General features: G+C 43.0%; 1 protein-coding gene across 1 annotated transcript in view; it reads left to right on the top strand.

The window, feature by feature from the left end:
• Grhl1 (grainyhead like transcription factor 1) overlaps nt 1–13,097 on the top strand; it is a 47,616-nt gene that overhangs the window by 8,299 nt on the left and 26,220 nt on the right. Inside the window, exons 5-8 of the mRNA XM_026396340.2 lie at nt 861–937; nt 2,734–2,890; nt 3,080–3,191; nt 4,381–4,475. Coding sequence (XP_026252125.1) covers nt 861–937; nt 2,734–2,890; nt 3,080–3,191; nt 4,381–4,475 — 441 coding nt within the window. The remainder of the gene's footprint in view (nt 1–860; nt 938–2,733; nt 2,891–3,079; nt 3,192–4,380; nt 4,476–13,097) is intronic.

Here is a 13,097-nt window from a genome sequence, read left to right on the forward strand (position 1 = left end):
TAGGAATAAAAGATTTTTTTTTTTTTTTTAGCAGAAAAGGCCCATGGGTATAATTTGTAAGCTAAACCTATAAATCCAGAAATTATTATCAAGGGCACATGGCTAATCTTACCAGCAGCTGAGTTAACAATTATGATTACAACTAAGTGGTTTTGCTGGAGGGAGAGAGAAAGAAACCCAGTGCATAATTGTCCCTCGACCACAGATGTTCGCATACTCTGTTTTCAGCTTTTATCATAGACCCAAGCAGGATCCCTGCAAGTGGCCTTAATGTGAATGATTTATCAAGTGTGTGCTGAGTGTTTCTTGGTTGGTAGTACAGCCACGGAGGTAGGCAGGTTACAAATGCATCGTGTGAAACTTACAAATTAATCCCAGAGAGTTGTGAGGGTTCATGATCATGCACATCTCACTCACGTTAAAGGGATATGTAATGATTTTTAGTGTCCCAGTGGGGAAAATGGCATCTACCTCTGCTTGTGGGTTAGGGGCAGAATATAACCTTTCCCAAGAAGGCACCAAACTCATCTAGCTGGGGTGCAAATTGAGCTCCTAGAGCTCGCAACATTTGGCTGCAGATTCTAGAGTTCAACAGAATTGGGATGCGTGGGAAGGAAAAGGGGGATAATGGAATCAAGTAATTTACTTGAGTGGTATATAAAAGTGGATTTTTAAAATATTTTTCTTTTTTTAAATTTAAAGGTGTTGTTTTTTTTTAAATAGATTTATGGCTTTTACTTTAAAATGAATGTTGAACAGGTAGTGGGTTTCTGTGAGCCACACACTGTGTGCTGTACCAGACCTTCACCTTAGTAACCATAACAGTTACATGGTTGTGGCTTATTACATTGATATTTCAGGTTTTCTTCCCCTCGGATCTCAGTCTGCGGATGCCTGGCATGAATTCAGAGGACTATGTGTTTGACAGTGTTTCTGGGTAATAGTTGTCTTTTAATTTGGTTTTTAATTTTCAGCATTTATGATCTCTTCCCTTTCTGTTACCTTCATACTGACAAATCAGAGGTGGCTTTGGCGGGCTTTCTCCTTCATCTGACTCTGCCGACTGTGGCCTTATCTTGGGTAGAGGACATTTGATTGGGGACTCTTGAAATTGTTTCCGGTTTCCTCAGCTCCTGGTGTTGGTGCTTTGGCTTCTTTCTGTGATGTGGTAGGAGGGAACCTGGAAGGAGAAGTGGGGGTTACCCTAAATCAGTGAGGCCCTTCTGTTTCCAGAAATGTATAACTAGCCAAGAATTTAGGAGAAACATCAAGTGGACAAAGGCCTTCATTTTTTTTTTTAATCAGCCTTACTAATGATAAAATAATTAAAGGCAACTTTTTTCTGACCTGCTTTTTTTTTTGTTACTCAGTGGTTAAGGGATACTTAACCACTGAGTCCGAGTCATGTCCCTGGGCCTTTTTCTTTTTGTTTTTTACTTGGAGACAGGATCTAAGTTGCTCAGGGCCTTGCTAAGTTGCTGAGGCTAGACTTGAACTTGTGATCTTCCTGCCTCTCTGGAGTCACAGTCATTCATCACCGCACCCAGCTCTAATTTGACTTCTTTTTAGCCTCACAGAATTGCATCCCACTCTGGGAATAGGAGTATTTCCAAGTTATTTAGGAACATACCTGCGGGATTTTTTGTTGTTGTTGTTGGAGTCTAGGATTTCCTTTTATTATTTTATGAGGGTTTTTTAAAAAAAAAGTTATGTTTTGTAATTTTTTTAAAAAGAGAACTTTTTAATATTTATTTTTTAGTTTTCAGTGGACACAACATCTTTTATTTTTATGTGGCGTTAAGGATCGAACCCAGCGCCCCGTGTATGCCAGGCGAGTGTGCTACTGCCTGAGCCACATCCCCAGCCCCATATGTTTTGTAATTTTAAAAAATAGTTTTTTAAAGTGTAGGGTTTTAAGAGAATTGAGACTTCCCTTATAGACCTGCCTCAAAGTGTAGGTGTCACAAACTCAGATGCCTTTAGGGTTTGGGATAGAGGTCTTCAACTGTTGTAATGGGTCAGATAGTAAATATTTGGGGCTTCGTGGGCCATACAGCCTCCATGGTTTTGTGACCCAGTTCTGCCCTTGTAGTGCAGAAGCGGCTGCAGATATAAACAAATGATATGGCTGAATTCTAATAAAGCTTTATTTACAAAGATAGATATAATTTGCCAACCTCTGGCCTAGGAAGGTTATTAAGGGGCACTTCTGAGGGGTGGTGTAAAGTGATAGGAAACATAGAGAATGTGGGGTGTCTCCTTAGACATGTTTTATGTTACAGGTAGAAACAATAACAAAGTGCTGGGCAGTGAGGTCACATTGGTTGCAGGGATTTCCAGCTGTCTCTTTGCAACCTTTGCTGGAAAAACACCACATTCACAGCTTGTCCTGTGAGGGTTCCTTCCCGGGGCCTTTTACTTACTGCTCCTCTCCTAGACTCAGCCTCCAGATGTTTGGTTATTGATGTCACATCATAGAACTTCTAGTAGGCATTTTTTAGTTCTCCATCTGACAGCAAGAGAATTTCTGGTCTCTAACTACTTGTGTTTTAAGATTCTGTTTATCATAGAAAGGTAGCAAATGCTCCTTAGATATGATATGGTCATCTGTTGGATGTTTGTTGGTGGTCTGCTGTCTCAGTACACCCACACTGAAGCATTTCAGCATGTACTAAAGCATACAGGAAGCTTCCAAGGGACTGAATTACAGATTTGTGACTTTTTGTTCTTTAGGAACAACTTTGAGTATACCCTCGAAGCTTCAAAATCACTTCGGCAGAAGCCAGGAGACAGCACTATGACATACCTGAACAAGGGCCAGTTCTATCCCGTCACCTTGAAGGAGGTGAGCAGCAGTGAAGGGATCCACCACCCCATCAGCAAAGTTCGAGTAAGTTCTGCTCATTTTTTCCCTTGGAGCTCATCAGCTGTCCCCTCGTCCTAATACTTCTGTGTCTGAGGCAGCTCTGAATGAAGGCCTGATAGTGTGTTTTTAAGAATTAACTATAAAGTCCCTCATCATGTCTTTTCCAAACTTGTCCTTCAGTGTCTTTATGTTGTGATGCATTCTTGTTCTCAGAGTGTGATTATGGTGGTTTTTGCTGAAGACAAGAGCAGGGAGGATCAGCTGAGGCACTGGAAGTATTGGCACTCCCGGCAGCACACTGCTAAACAAAGGTGCATTGACATAGGTAAGTAGCTCAGAAGCTTGCTTTTATTCCCAGAGGTGCAAGCACCCAGCTTTCTAAATCCAATTATTTTTGGCACTGGCCAGCTTCCTGCTGAAAACATTTGAATTTTTATGCCAACCACTGGTCTGTTCCAACCACTGTTCTGGGACTCCTGGAATCAGTATCTGCCTTTGCTTCCCTCACAAAGGCCTATGCCCAGGCAGTGGCTTTCCACATGATGCTGGTGCCAAGAGCTTTAGCCAGCTACCTTAGGAGTTAGCCTGTGTTAACTGTTCAGTCTGCATTTCTTCTCCCCTGTGGTGTTGGGGATGGAATTCAGGGCCTTGTGCATGCTAGGCAAGTCCTCTACCTCTGAGCTCAGTTTGCACAGTTTTTGAGGGGCAGTGTCTTTTTTAAGAGATGCTGACCATTTTTTTGGAGATTATGATAAGGAAGATAGAAAAGCCAAACGAATGAAAGGAAGCTCCACCACTGTGCAGTTGCCTATGGTCTTCCCCAGTTAGTGCCAGACCCTGATCTGTGTGTCTGTGCATAGCCCAGGGATCTGCCACCTGGAGTGCGGCAGCAGGTTGCACACACCGCGTTCCCTGAAGTAACTTTGTGATAGATGGCCATTAATCATAATGCTCTTTTTTCTTTAACCTTTGCAGTGCTCCTCTACTCTTTTCAGAAGAATCACAGGAACTTACTATAATTAGCTTGTTTTCACAGACTAGTTTAGTGACCTTGGGCCATTGTTTTAACTTTTGAGACCTAAATTTGATTTTTTTTTTTTTGGAACCAAGGATTGATGCCAGGGGCATTTTACAACTGAGCCACATCCCTGGTCCTTTTCATTTTTTCTTTTGAAATGGGGTGTCACTGAGTTCCTGAGACTGACCTTGAACTTGGGGTCCTCCTGCCTCAACCTCCCAAGTCTCTGAGATTATAAGCGTATCCCACCACTCCTGGCTTAAATTTCCTTATTTTGACAAAATGAGATTGAATCAAATACTTTCTAAACCTACTTCTGTTATAAAAAGTTCTGTTTTTCTTCATTTCTCTGAACTTCTTTCAGCCCAACAAAATGTTTATTTAAATTATGCAGAAATGGTAACGTGAAGAATTGAATGTTTCTCTAAAGCTACCATGATCTCATGTCAAAAGTAAAAATCATGAACTTCTTTTTCTTGTTCACCATTTCTCATAGCTGACTATAAAGAAAGCTTCAATACCATCAGTAACATTGAAGAGATTGCTTATAATGCCATATCCTTTACCTGGGATATTAACGACGAAGCAAAGGTGAGTCATCAAGTCCAGAGACACCTGTATTCCAGCTGTTTGAGAAGTAGGAGGAGCTTAATGATTTGACAGCAACATTTTTTTTTGTTTTGCAGTTTTACATGTTTTCATTCCCAGATGTTGTAAAAGTGTCCTCCTCTCGTTTTTGTCCTCCCCCATTGACTGAAGAAGATCCTTTTATTGACATTCTTCAGCACACAGAGTCTATAGATGGAACCTCAAGGGCCGAGCTGTTGTTTGCCACTGCTCCCTCTCTGTCCCCGGGCAGCTCCTCCTCCACTTCGCTTTACTTCCTCATTTACAGAGTGGAATTGACATCTATCCTCTCCTCCTGCCCATCAGGTGGAGTTTTTTGGAAAGAGGCTGAGACATTTGCTATCATTAGCAGTACTCATTTCATATGTGACCTTGTAAATACAACTCAGTGTTAAGATTCTTTTATTTTGGACTTTTGCAATTAAAAATGGACTCCAATTTAGATGGTCATTTGGATAATAGGAGTTTTTAGTACCCTTTTAAAAAAAAAGCATCATCTTAAGTCATTTCTGTTCTTCCCACTGTATGCTTCACTTGTAGTATAAGTCTTTCTCTTTACTAAATTATTAGAGTTCTGAGAGAGAGAGATAGATAGATAGATAGATAGATAGATAGATAGATAGATAGATAGAATTACCTTAAAATCTGGGAGCTTGAGAAAAAGTATGGAAAAGTCATCCTCAGCAACTTAGTGAGGCCATAAGCAACTTGGCAAGATGCAGTCTCAAAATTAAAAAGGCCAGGGATGTGGCTTAGTGGTTAAGCACCCCTGGGTTCAATCTCTGGTACCAAAAAAAAAAAAAAAAGAAGAAAAAAGAAAGAAACACAATAGAAGCATGTTTTGTTGAGGGGCCAGTTGTTGAAATAAGAGGCATCTGTAGTTTTTGTTACAGTATCAGGAATACTTTTCTCTCAGGGCCTGGGTACAAAGCGTGGCCATCTTCTGTCCTCTTTTTGCCCCTGCTTTCTGGGCTTTCTTCTGTTTCTGCAACAAGAAGTTTAGTAATTTACGGACTAAGACAGTGCATTAGAGGCTGCGTGTTTGGGTTTCAATTTACACTACCCTGAGATTGCTTTTAAAAATCAAATGATGCCGCTGGGTGAGGGGGCACATGCCTGTAATCACAGTGACTTCAGTAGCTGAGGCAGGAGAATCTCAAGTTTGAGACCAGCATCAGCAATCAGTGAGACCTGTCTCAAAATTAAAAATAAGAAAGGGCTGGGGATGTGGCTCAGTGCTAGAGTGCCCCTGGGTTCAATCCCTGGTACTGCAAACAAAACAAATCAAATGATGGGATTTTGGGGAGCCATGTTAGGTCTGTATTATAATTGCTTTTTGTCTTCTTATGGGTGTCACGTCTAAGGCATAAGAGCATCTGATATGGAGGAGATGGTCAGCCAGGAAGCTTAGGCGACTAATCACAGAGGTTTTCCTACTGACCCCCTTGATCAAGTACAGCTGCCAGTAGGCTGCTCCTTCCAGAGATGGACATAGGATTAAATATTTGATTTACCATCTAGAGAATGCTGGGGAAAAACAAACTTGCCACTTTCTAAAATTGTTGTTATAGTTATTTTAAAATTAAATACCATAATAAGACTCAGTGTGCAGTGGCTAAAAAGAGGTGGCTCGTGCCCTCTGGGTGCTGGAGAAATGCTTCCTGTTTGCCATCGGGACTGATTGGGAGATGTGGAGCAGGCAGTGAAGAACATACAAGTCCTGAGGTCACTTTTCTGACTTACGTGTGGCCTTGACTCTCAGTCCCTCAATTCACTGGTTTGGTTTTTGCTTCTTTGCTCTAGAAGAATCAAAAAGCTATATGGCCGGCTTCTCTCTCTTGGGTGTTGCCAAGATTAATAAGCATGATTGTCAAAGCCTCGAAGATCTTGGCCGGAAGGGCCTGCATATGAGCAGAGCACTTTGTTTGAGGTGTCACTCTCTGTAGTGGGAGTAATGACAACCGGGATGATTGGAATGGACAGTGGCTTGTTTACTTGAAGGCCTCCAGTGTATTTGTGCTGGAGAGAACCACCTGAGGAGGAGGCTCTTGGAGTTTCAGTGCATTGCTAACCAAAGAGGCAGCTTCCGTCTTGTTCCCCTCCAGCCCCCAGGTTGGTGCCAGTTTCCAGCCTTTGTGGCTCCTGGAAGGTGCAGTAATGTCTCTTAATGAGGCTGCTTCCTTTTGAAGCTGATATCAGGCAAGGCTTAGAGTGTGTGTTGGAATTCAGTATCTAGGTTTTTTCCTTTCCCTGGCCAAGATGATGTTTTCTGATTTTTTTTTTTTTAAGTAATTAATGCCTCAGGGCAGCTAGAGGGAGCAAATGCATGGACAGAATCCTGTAGAGTTGGGTGTTTTAACTACCTACTTTTTCTGAGAATATCTGCTTTATTTGCCCACTTTCTGTTTCTCATTTAGGATATATTGATTTTTGGGGGGGGGGCAGGAGACTACTGAGTATTGAACCCAGGGTTGCTTAACCACTGAGCCATATTTCCATCCCTTTTTGTTTGTTTGTATTTTGCGACAAGGTCTCAGTCCTTAGGGCCTTTTAAGTTGCTGAGCCTGATCTTGAACTTTCGGTCTTCCTGCCTTAGTCTCCCAAGTTATTGAGATTACAGGCATGTGCCACCACGCTTAAGAATATGTTGATTCTTGATTCCAGTTCCTTCTCCCCCACAAAATACAAGGTTTACTGAAGTTGTGTGGCGTTCCTCCTCAGACTTTTTAATGATCTCTGACATACCCCTTGGTCCTGGCAGAAAGAGAACCTGGTGTCAGCCTCTGAATCTGCCCCCTGAGCCTTTGCTTCTCATGTCAAGGTCACTGTGTTGAGGACTCACGAAGCTGGTTGTGAATGTCTTGGCTTCTGTTCACTTGGGGCAGCACTGCCTCAGCCAGGACTCACACTGCCCCTTGCACACTCATTCGTGTGTGGAAGACTGTGCCTGCTAGTACCAGGGAAGCTTTTTTTTTTTTTAAAGAGAGAGTGTGAGAGAGAGAGGGAGAAAGAGCCACATCCCCAGCCCCCCAGGGAAGCTTTAAGAGAAAAAGGCATTAATTTTCAAACTGTTGGGGAAGAAAGAAGTTTCTTTGAAGAGCAGAAATGTCTTAGAAACAGTCCCCAGAGTCATTTATCGGTTCTCACGCAGACCTGTTTTGTTGGTTATTGTCCTCCCTGAGAGCTAGGGAGGTTCACCTGGATAGTCAGGTGTCTTCTGATGACTCAGAAACCTCTGGACAGGTTGTAGTGCAGACCTTGACACTTCATTGGGAATCACTCACTCAGATGTACAGTGATATCAGCTGCTTCAGGAAGATCTGTCAGGGCGAGGCAGCAGCTACTTTTGAGCAGTAAAAGGTGGCATTGCAGTAGGGTGCTGAAGCTTATGGCTGCAGGGCATGACGGGAGGGGGGTGGGGAGGCCTGCAGGTGAAGGTGCATCCAGCAATGGGGGTGGGGACACAGGTTCCGCTGTGTCTGCCTTTCTCCAGCCCCAGTGGCTCCTTTCCCACTGCAGGAGTCAGAATGTCATCAACCAGTGCCTGATGCTGCTGGCCCCAGGCTCCCAGCCTCAGTTCTGTAGTTCTAGGACACTGACTAGTATTGTGGTTCAGGGAGGTGGTGGGTTAAATGAGATCTTGTGGATCATCTGAGACCCTGTCTGTAATATTACTTCTAAGGAAAAATTTGTAAATCACTTTACAAATGAACTCTGAGGACACAATTTGTAAATTGGGGCTCTCTGTCCTGCAGTATTTCCAGTATTCTCTAAACTGTATGGATAATTGTGGATTGTAAGCTGCCCATCTTGGCCTAGGAAGTGGGTTTTTTTTGGGGGGGGGGTTTGTTTGTTTTTGTTTTTTAAATATTTTTTTAATTGGAGGTGGACACAATACCTTTATTTTTTTTTTATTTGTTTTTATGTGGTACTGAGATCAAACCCAGTACCTCGCACATGCTAGGCCAGCCTCTACCGCTGAGCCACAACCCCAGCCCTAGAAGTTAGTTTTTTGTTTGCTGTTGTAAACCTGAAGAGTTTACAACAGCATTAAGATTTGTTTAGTGATATGAGTAAGGGCCTCTCAGAGCCTAAAAATCTAAAATAAATAGAGGAAAGAGAAGTCAGGGGGAGAGAGGGCTTCTTTGATGCCTGTTATCTCTGTTCTGTGCCAAGGTGCCTTGCCTTTGTCCCCAACTTGCTCAGCACCAAGAGGCAGTGCCTGGCCCTCACACCATTATGCATTTGCTGCTTGGTTGTAAGAAAGAAGCCTCTGCAGAGACAGGAATCTAGGTCCTGAAATGGGTGGGAAGCATTTTTGCCGGGAGGTATTTAAAAGTGTGAGTGCGTATCCACAGGCAGCAGCACTGTGGACCCACAGGCACAGGCTCCTCCAGCCGAAGAGCACTTCTGCTGCTCAGAAACAGACTTACATTGGGTGAGTGCTGGGTGGCTACAGAGGAGTGGAAACTAAACCAGGAAGCCCTGGGTCCACTGCACACAGGCAGCCAGCCTCACAGGTCCCGGGCAGCACCGAGCAGGACCACCAGGCAGCACAGGAACATCTCTGACCACAGTTAACTAAAGTGTGGCAAAGGGAAAGATGGAGACCCATGAGAGCACAGCTCACTTCAGAGCACAGTTCAGAGTGTGCTGTGAAGTTCTTTTTGGTCTGTATGTAGATATGATCTTCGTGAATATTAAGCAGATTTTTTAAGGATGTCATGAACCCCCAAATCTCTAAACAAATGTTTTTTTCTAGTGGTGACACCTAAATTCTTACCGTTCACATATTCCATTAAACGCTAAATACTAAAAGCCAGGAGCCCCCCGGCTTACAGGTGCCACACTCCCACTAGAGTGAAATGGTCAGCTGATTGGGCTCTGCTGCGGGCCGTGTGGTTGATGGCTTAAGACACTCTGATGCTGTGGCCCTTTCTCCAGCGGTGTGGTTGAGAGCACCAGGGTGCTCTTTTGCAAGTCTTCACCAAACCTTCAGGAGGAGAGGCCAGGTCTCAGTGTGGGCCCAGGCTGCTTGCACACTGAGAATCTGTACCTTTTGATGGCATGATCCTGCCTCTGGTGTGACAGCCAGGGGCCACACACTTTTCATCTGTTCCTGTCAGTCAAATAAGGAAGCTTTGTGTTTTTACACTTAATTTCAGCCTCTCACCCCTGAGAAGGAATTCTGAGGCGTTGGGAAGGGTTGTCCAGAGTCAAAAGTTTTGTGTCATGGAAAGGCTCATGTTACAAAAGGAGGAGGATTAAAGCAGAATTTGGAGCCCTGCTCAGTACCTACAAGCTTTAGCACCAGGCGCCTGTGTGGATGGAGGCCAGATCTTTCTCTTTTGTCTTCTTGTCTCAGCAGAAGTGTGCTGAGAGTCCTGGTGGGGGCTTGTTACTGAGGCTTACAGAATGCATTCTGTAAGAGAGGGGTGTAACCACTGTGGTAACTTGAACTTAAGACGTTTTGTGAGTGCTTGTGGGATGCAGGTTTATGAGTTTAATAGCAGTTTGTTGTTTTGTCTAAGCATAATATTTGGAATTCATTGTGAGAGTAATTTTTAATTTGTTTGAACTAAACATATTGCTTGCATTTATAGGGATTCCATTCTGGTGAAGCATCAATCAAGTGTGCCATTAAAGTAAGGTGTTGCCGTGTTTGGTTGTATTAAGCAGGGACAGGTTTGGTTTGTTTCTCAGCTTTAAAATTCTAGCGTGAATGGGAGGGCAGAGGGAGGAGAGGAGTGAGTCAGGTGTCATATTTGCAATTGCAATTAAATGATGGCAGGAGATTTTTAAAACTAAAGAATATGGGTAAAAATGGGAGTTCATAACTCACTTGAAACTAATGTCTGAAATATGATATGTCAAGAGCCGTGTAAGGTTTTGAACAACCAATAAAAAAAATAAAAATTAAAAAAAAAAACAAAACTAAAGAATATACTCCTAGGCCTGAATAGGGGAAGAAATCAGGAAGCACTGTTATTTAAAACAAAACATGATAGTCTTTTAGGCAAATCACAAAGCTAACCAGATTGAACTGGATTATTCATGGATTTCTTCTATCTGTAGAATCCAGGATCCTGAGAAAAATTTGAGGTAGCCTTTCTGGCTTCTGAATTGAGATGCATTCATTCATCTATAAGGATTTTCTTTCATGCAGTTTAGAAACATATTTATTAAAATTTAAAAAAAAATCACATGCTAGAAAGGGTCATTCCTTTATAAGGAAACAGGAATCTTTGCACTTGTACTTTGGTCAGTATTGGAAATAACAAGAAAATTTTCCTGGTTGGAAATCTGTGAATGCCTTTAATTAGCTGATACAGAATGAATTCTTTACTCGGCATTTGGAAATTTTGCTTTGAAGAAACTGTTCTGAGTATGATTATGAGGATGGTTTCCTCTCTGAATTTTTTCTTTTTTTGAGCTAGGTTTATTGGACTTTGCCTCAAAAGCATTTTAAGAAGTGTACTTTGTAGTGTCTAGGCAAGTGGTTCCATCCAGATATAAAATAAAATAAAATGAATCATGGCAGAACTTTAGAACTCACAAGTAACAATAGTGTGCACTTATTCCAGCACACGCCTGAGGGTAAGGCCAAGTGGAAGATGTCTCTGATTGGACAAGGGAGATACTTGGCAGCTGAAGAAAGCTTAGCTTGGTAGTCAAACTTGCATCTTGTGAAACGGGTTTCAAGCACTCGTGTTTGTTTAGCCACATTTGTGCTGTCACTTGAATTAGTGTTTCATTCTCAATTTTGGGGGGAGGGAGGAAACAAGTTCTTTTGCTTCCTCCACCCTGCCACTCTCAAGAAACAATAAGCTCCTCTATAGAACACTCTTTGATGGCTTTTCACCTTAACCCTCCTCCTTCTAGGTCCTTCCTGGAAATTCCATCTACGGTGGCTTTCTAACTCTGTCATTTCAACCAGTTTTGCTACTTATAAACAAAAGCAAAGAGCTTTGACTCTGACCTGATGTTATTGGTAGTGACTCAAGTTACCCTGAGTAGACTTTTCAAGCCGTGTGGAGGCCTTCAAGTTCAGGTTTCTTGCAATGGCAGCTCTCTACAATTAGTTAGTACAGTGGAATCTCCACGTTCATTATGCACTTTATCTTTAGCATTTTAATTTTAGTGGAAAAAATCTTTAATTATAAGTTTTGATTGGCAGCCAGCTTGCCTGCCAGTCTCCTTTATGACCCACTTACTCACCTGTCCTGTTCCGTACCCTGTGATGATGGAATGTGGTCTGTGTTTGCCTTGTGTCACACCTGCATCTAGTTCTGCATATTTCAGCACGTATTCAACTTATTTGGGACAACAGGTGCCAAATCACTGTACCTGCCAAGTGTCCTTAAGTTCACCAGGTCCTGTGCGTGGGATGGGACAGAGAGAAGAGCAGCACGCAGGTACCTCTGAATGTTTTCTTCTCGTCTCTCTTTTTATCTGTGTGACTTTTTCCCTGGCTCTCTGTGCTCTGCAGAAACCAAAACGCATGTGGGCGGTGTGGGAAGGCGGCTGTGGCAACAGCCAGGCTGCTGACTAGGGCCTTGTTTTCCCTGGGGAGCCGCCCGCTGAGCCGTGGGAAGAGGAGTGAGCAAGAGGAGTGAGCGCCTTCCTCCCCACCTCACGGGCAGTCCCGCCTGCCCCTGCCTGCCTCTTCCTTTCCTTTTTTCTTGGTGGTCATTTGATAGTCTGAGAAGTGCTAGCGGCTCAGTTGGTCTTTTGGTTCTCGGTGGCATTCTGTAGTGGGATATTTCAGTCACCTCCCCTCGTCAGAGGAGCGAGGAAGTGTGACGTGCTGGGATTATCTGACAATCAGTAGTGGAACTGGATTCGCTTCTGAGTCTGTGACTCAGTCTCTGATGCCTTCTCGGGCTTCACTCATTAATGAGCTCCGCCTGTGGCCTGGGCAGTAGGGGCTGCAAGGCTCAGCCAGGACTGAGCAGCAGGCTTGTCTGTTTGTTTGGGTTGGGTGTGGACAGCACTGTGCATTATGATTAAGTGTCTGCGTGTAATGCCCAATAAACGTTCCTGGCTAATGAGACCTCATCAGAGAATTGGATCTTGATTTCTTAGTAAAAACGGTTTCTCCCTCCATTGGCTTCAGTTCACATTTTTAACTTTATAAAGGTATTGGGAAAACATTGATTGTGTTCTCTTTAATTAGTGCTGTTGAAGTGGAGTGAGAAAAAACTACATTATTGACTTTACATCTTAATTTTGGTTGTCAGGAGATTTCTACCTATGAAGCAATACTTTGAATTGTCTTAGAGCCCATGTTTTAGACTGACTTTTAGAATTCAATTAAAATTATTCTAGGGCTTTTACATTTGATTTACAGATCTGTTGCATTGTAGGAACGGCGTTATGCACATTATATCTGTATTTGACTATGCTGAATTTTGACACATGAATGAATTAAAATGATAAAGACTCCCAGAAGCTCCTGGGACTGGCACAACTGCACCTGTGTCTCAGGGAGCCACGTGGTCATCACTGAGTCCTGTGACTTCAGTTGAAACGAGCAGGAAGCTTGGCACGGATTGGACGTTGGTTGAAACACAGGGACTTCAGTTT

This window comes from Urocitellus parryii, chromosome 12 (assembly GCF_045843805.1).
Source record: "Urocitellus parryii isolate mUroPar1 chromosome 12, mUroPar1.hap1, whole genome shotgun sequence".
Classification (NCBI taxonomy): domain Eukaryota; kingdom Metazoa; phylum Chordata; class Mammalia; order Rodentia; family Sciuridae; genus Urocitellus; species Urocitellus parryii.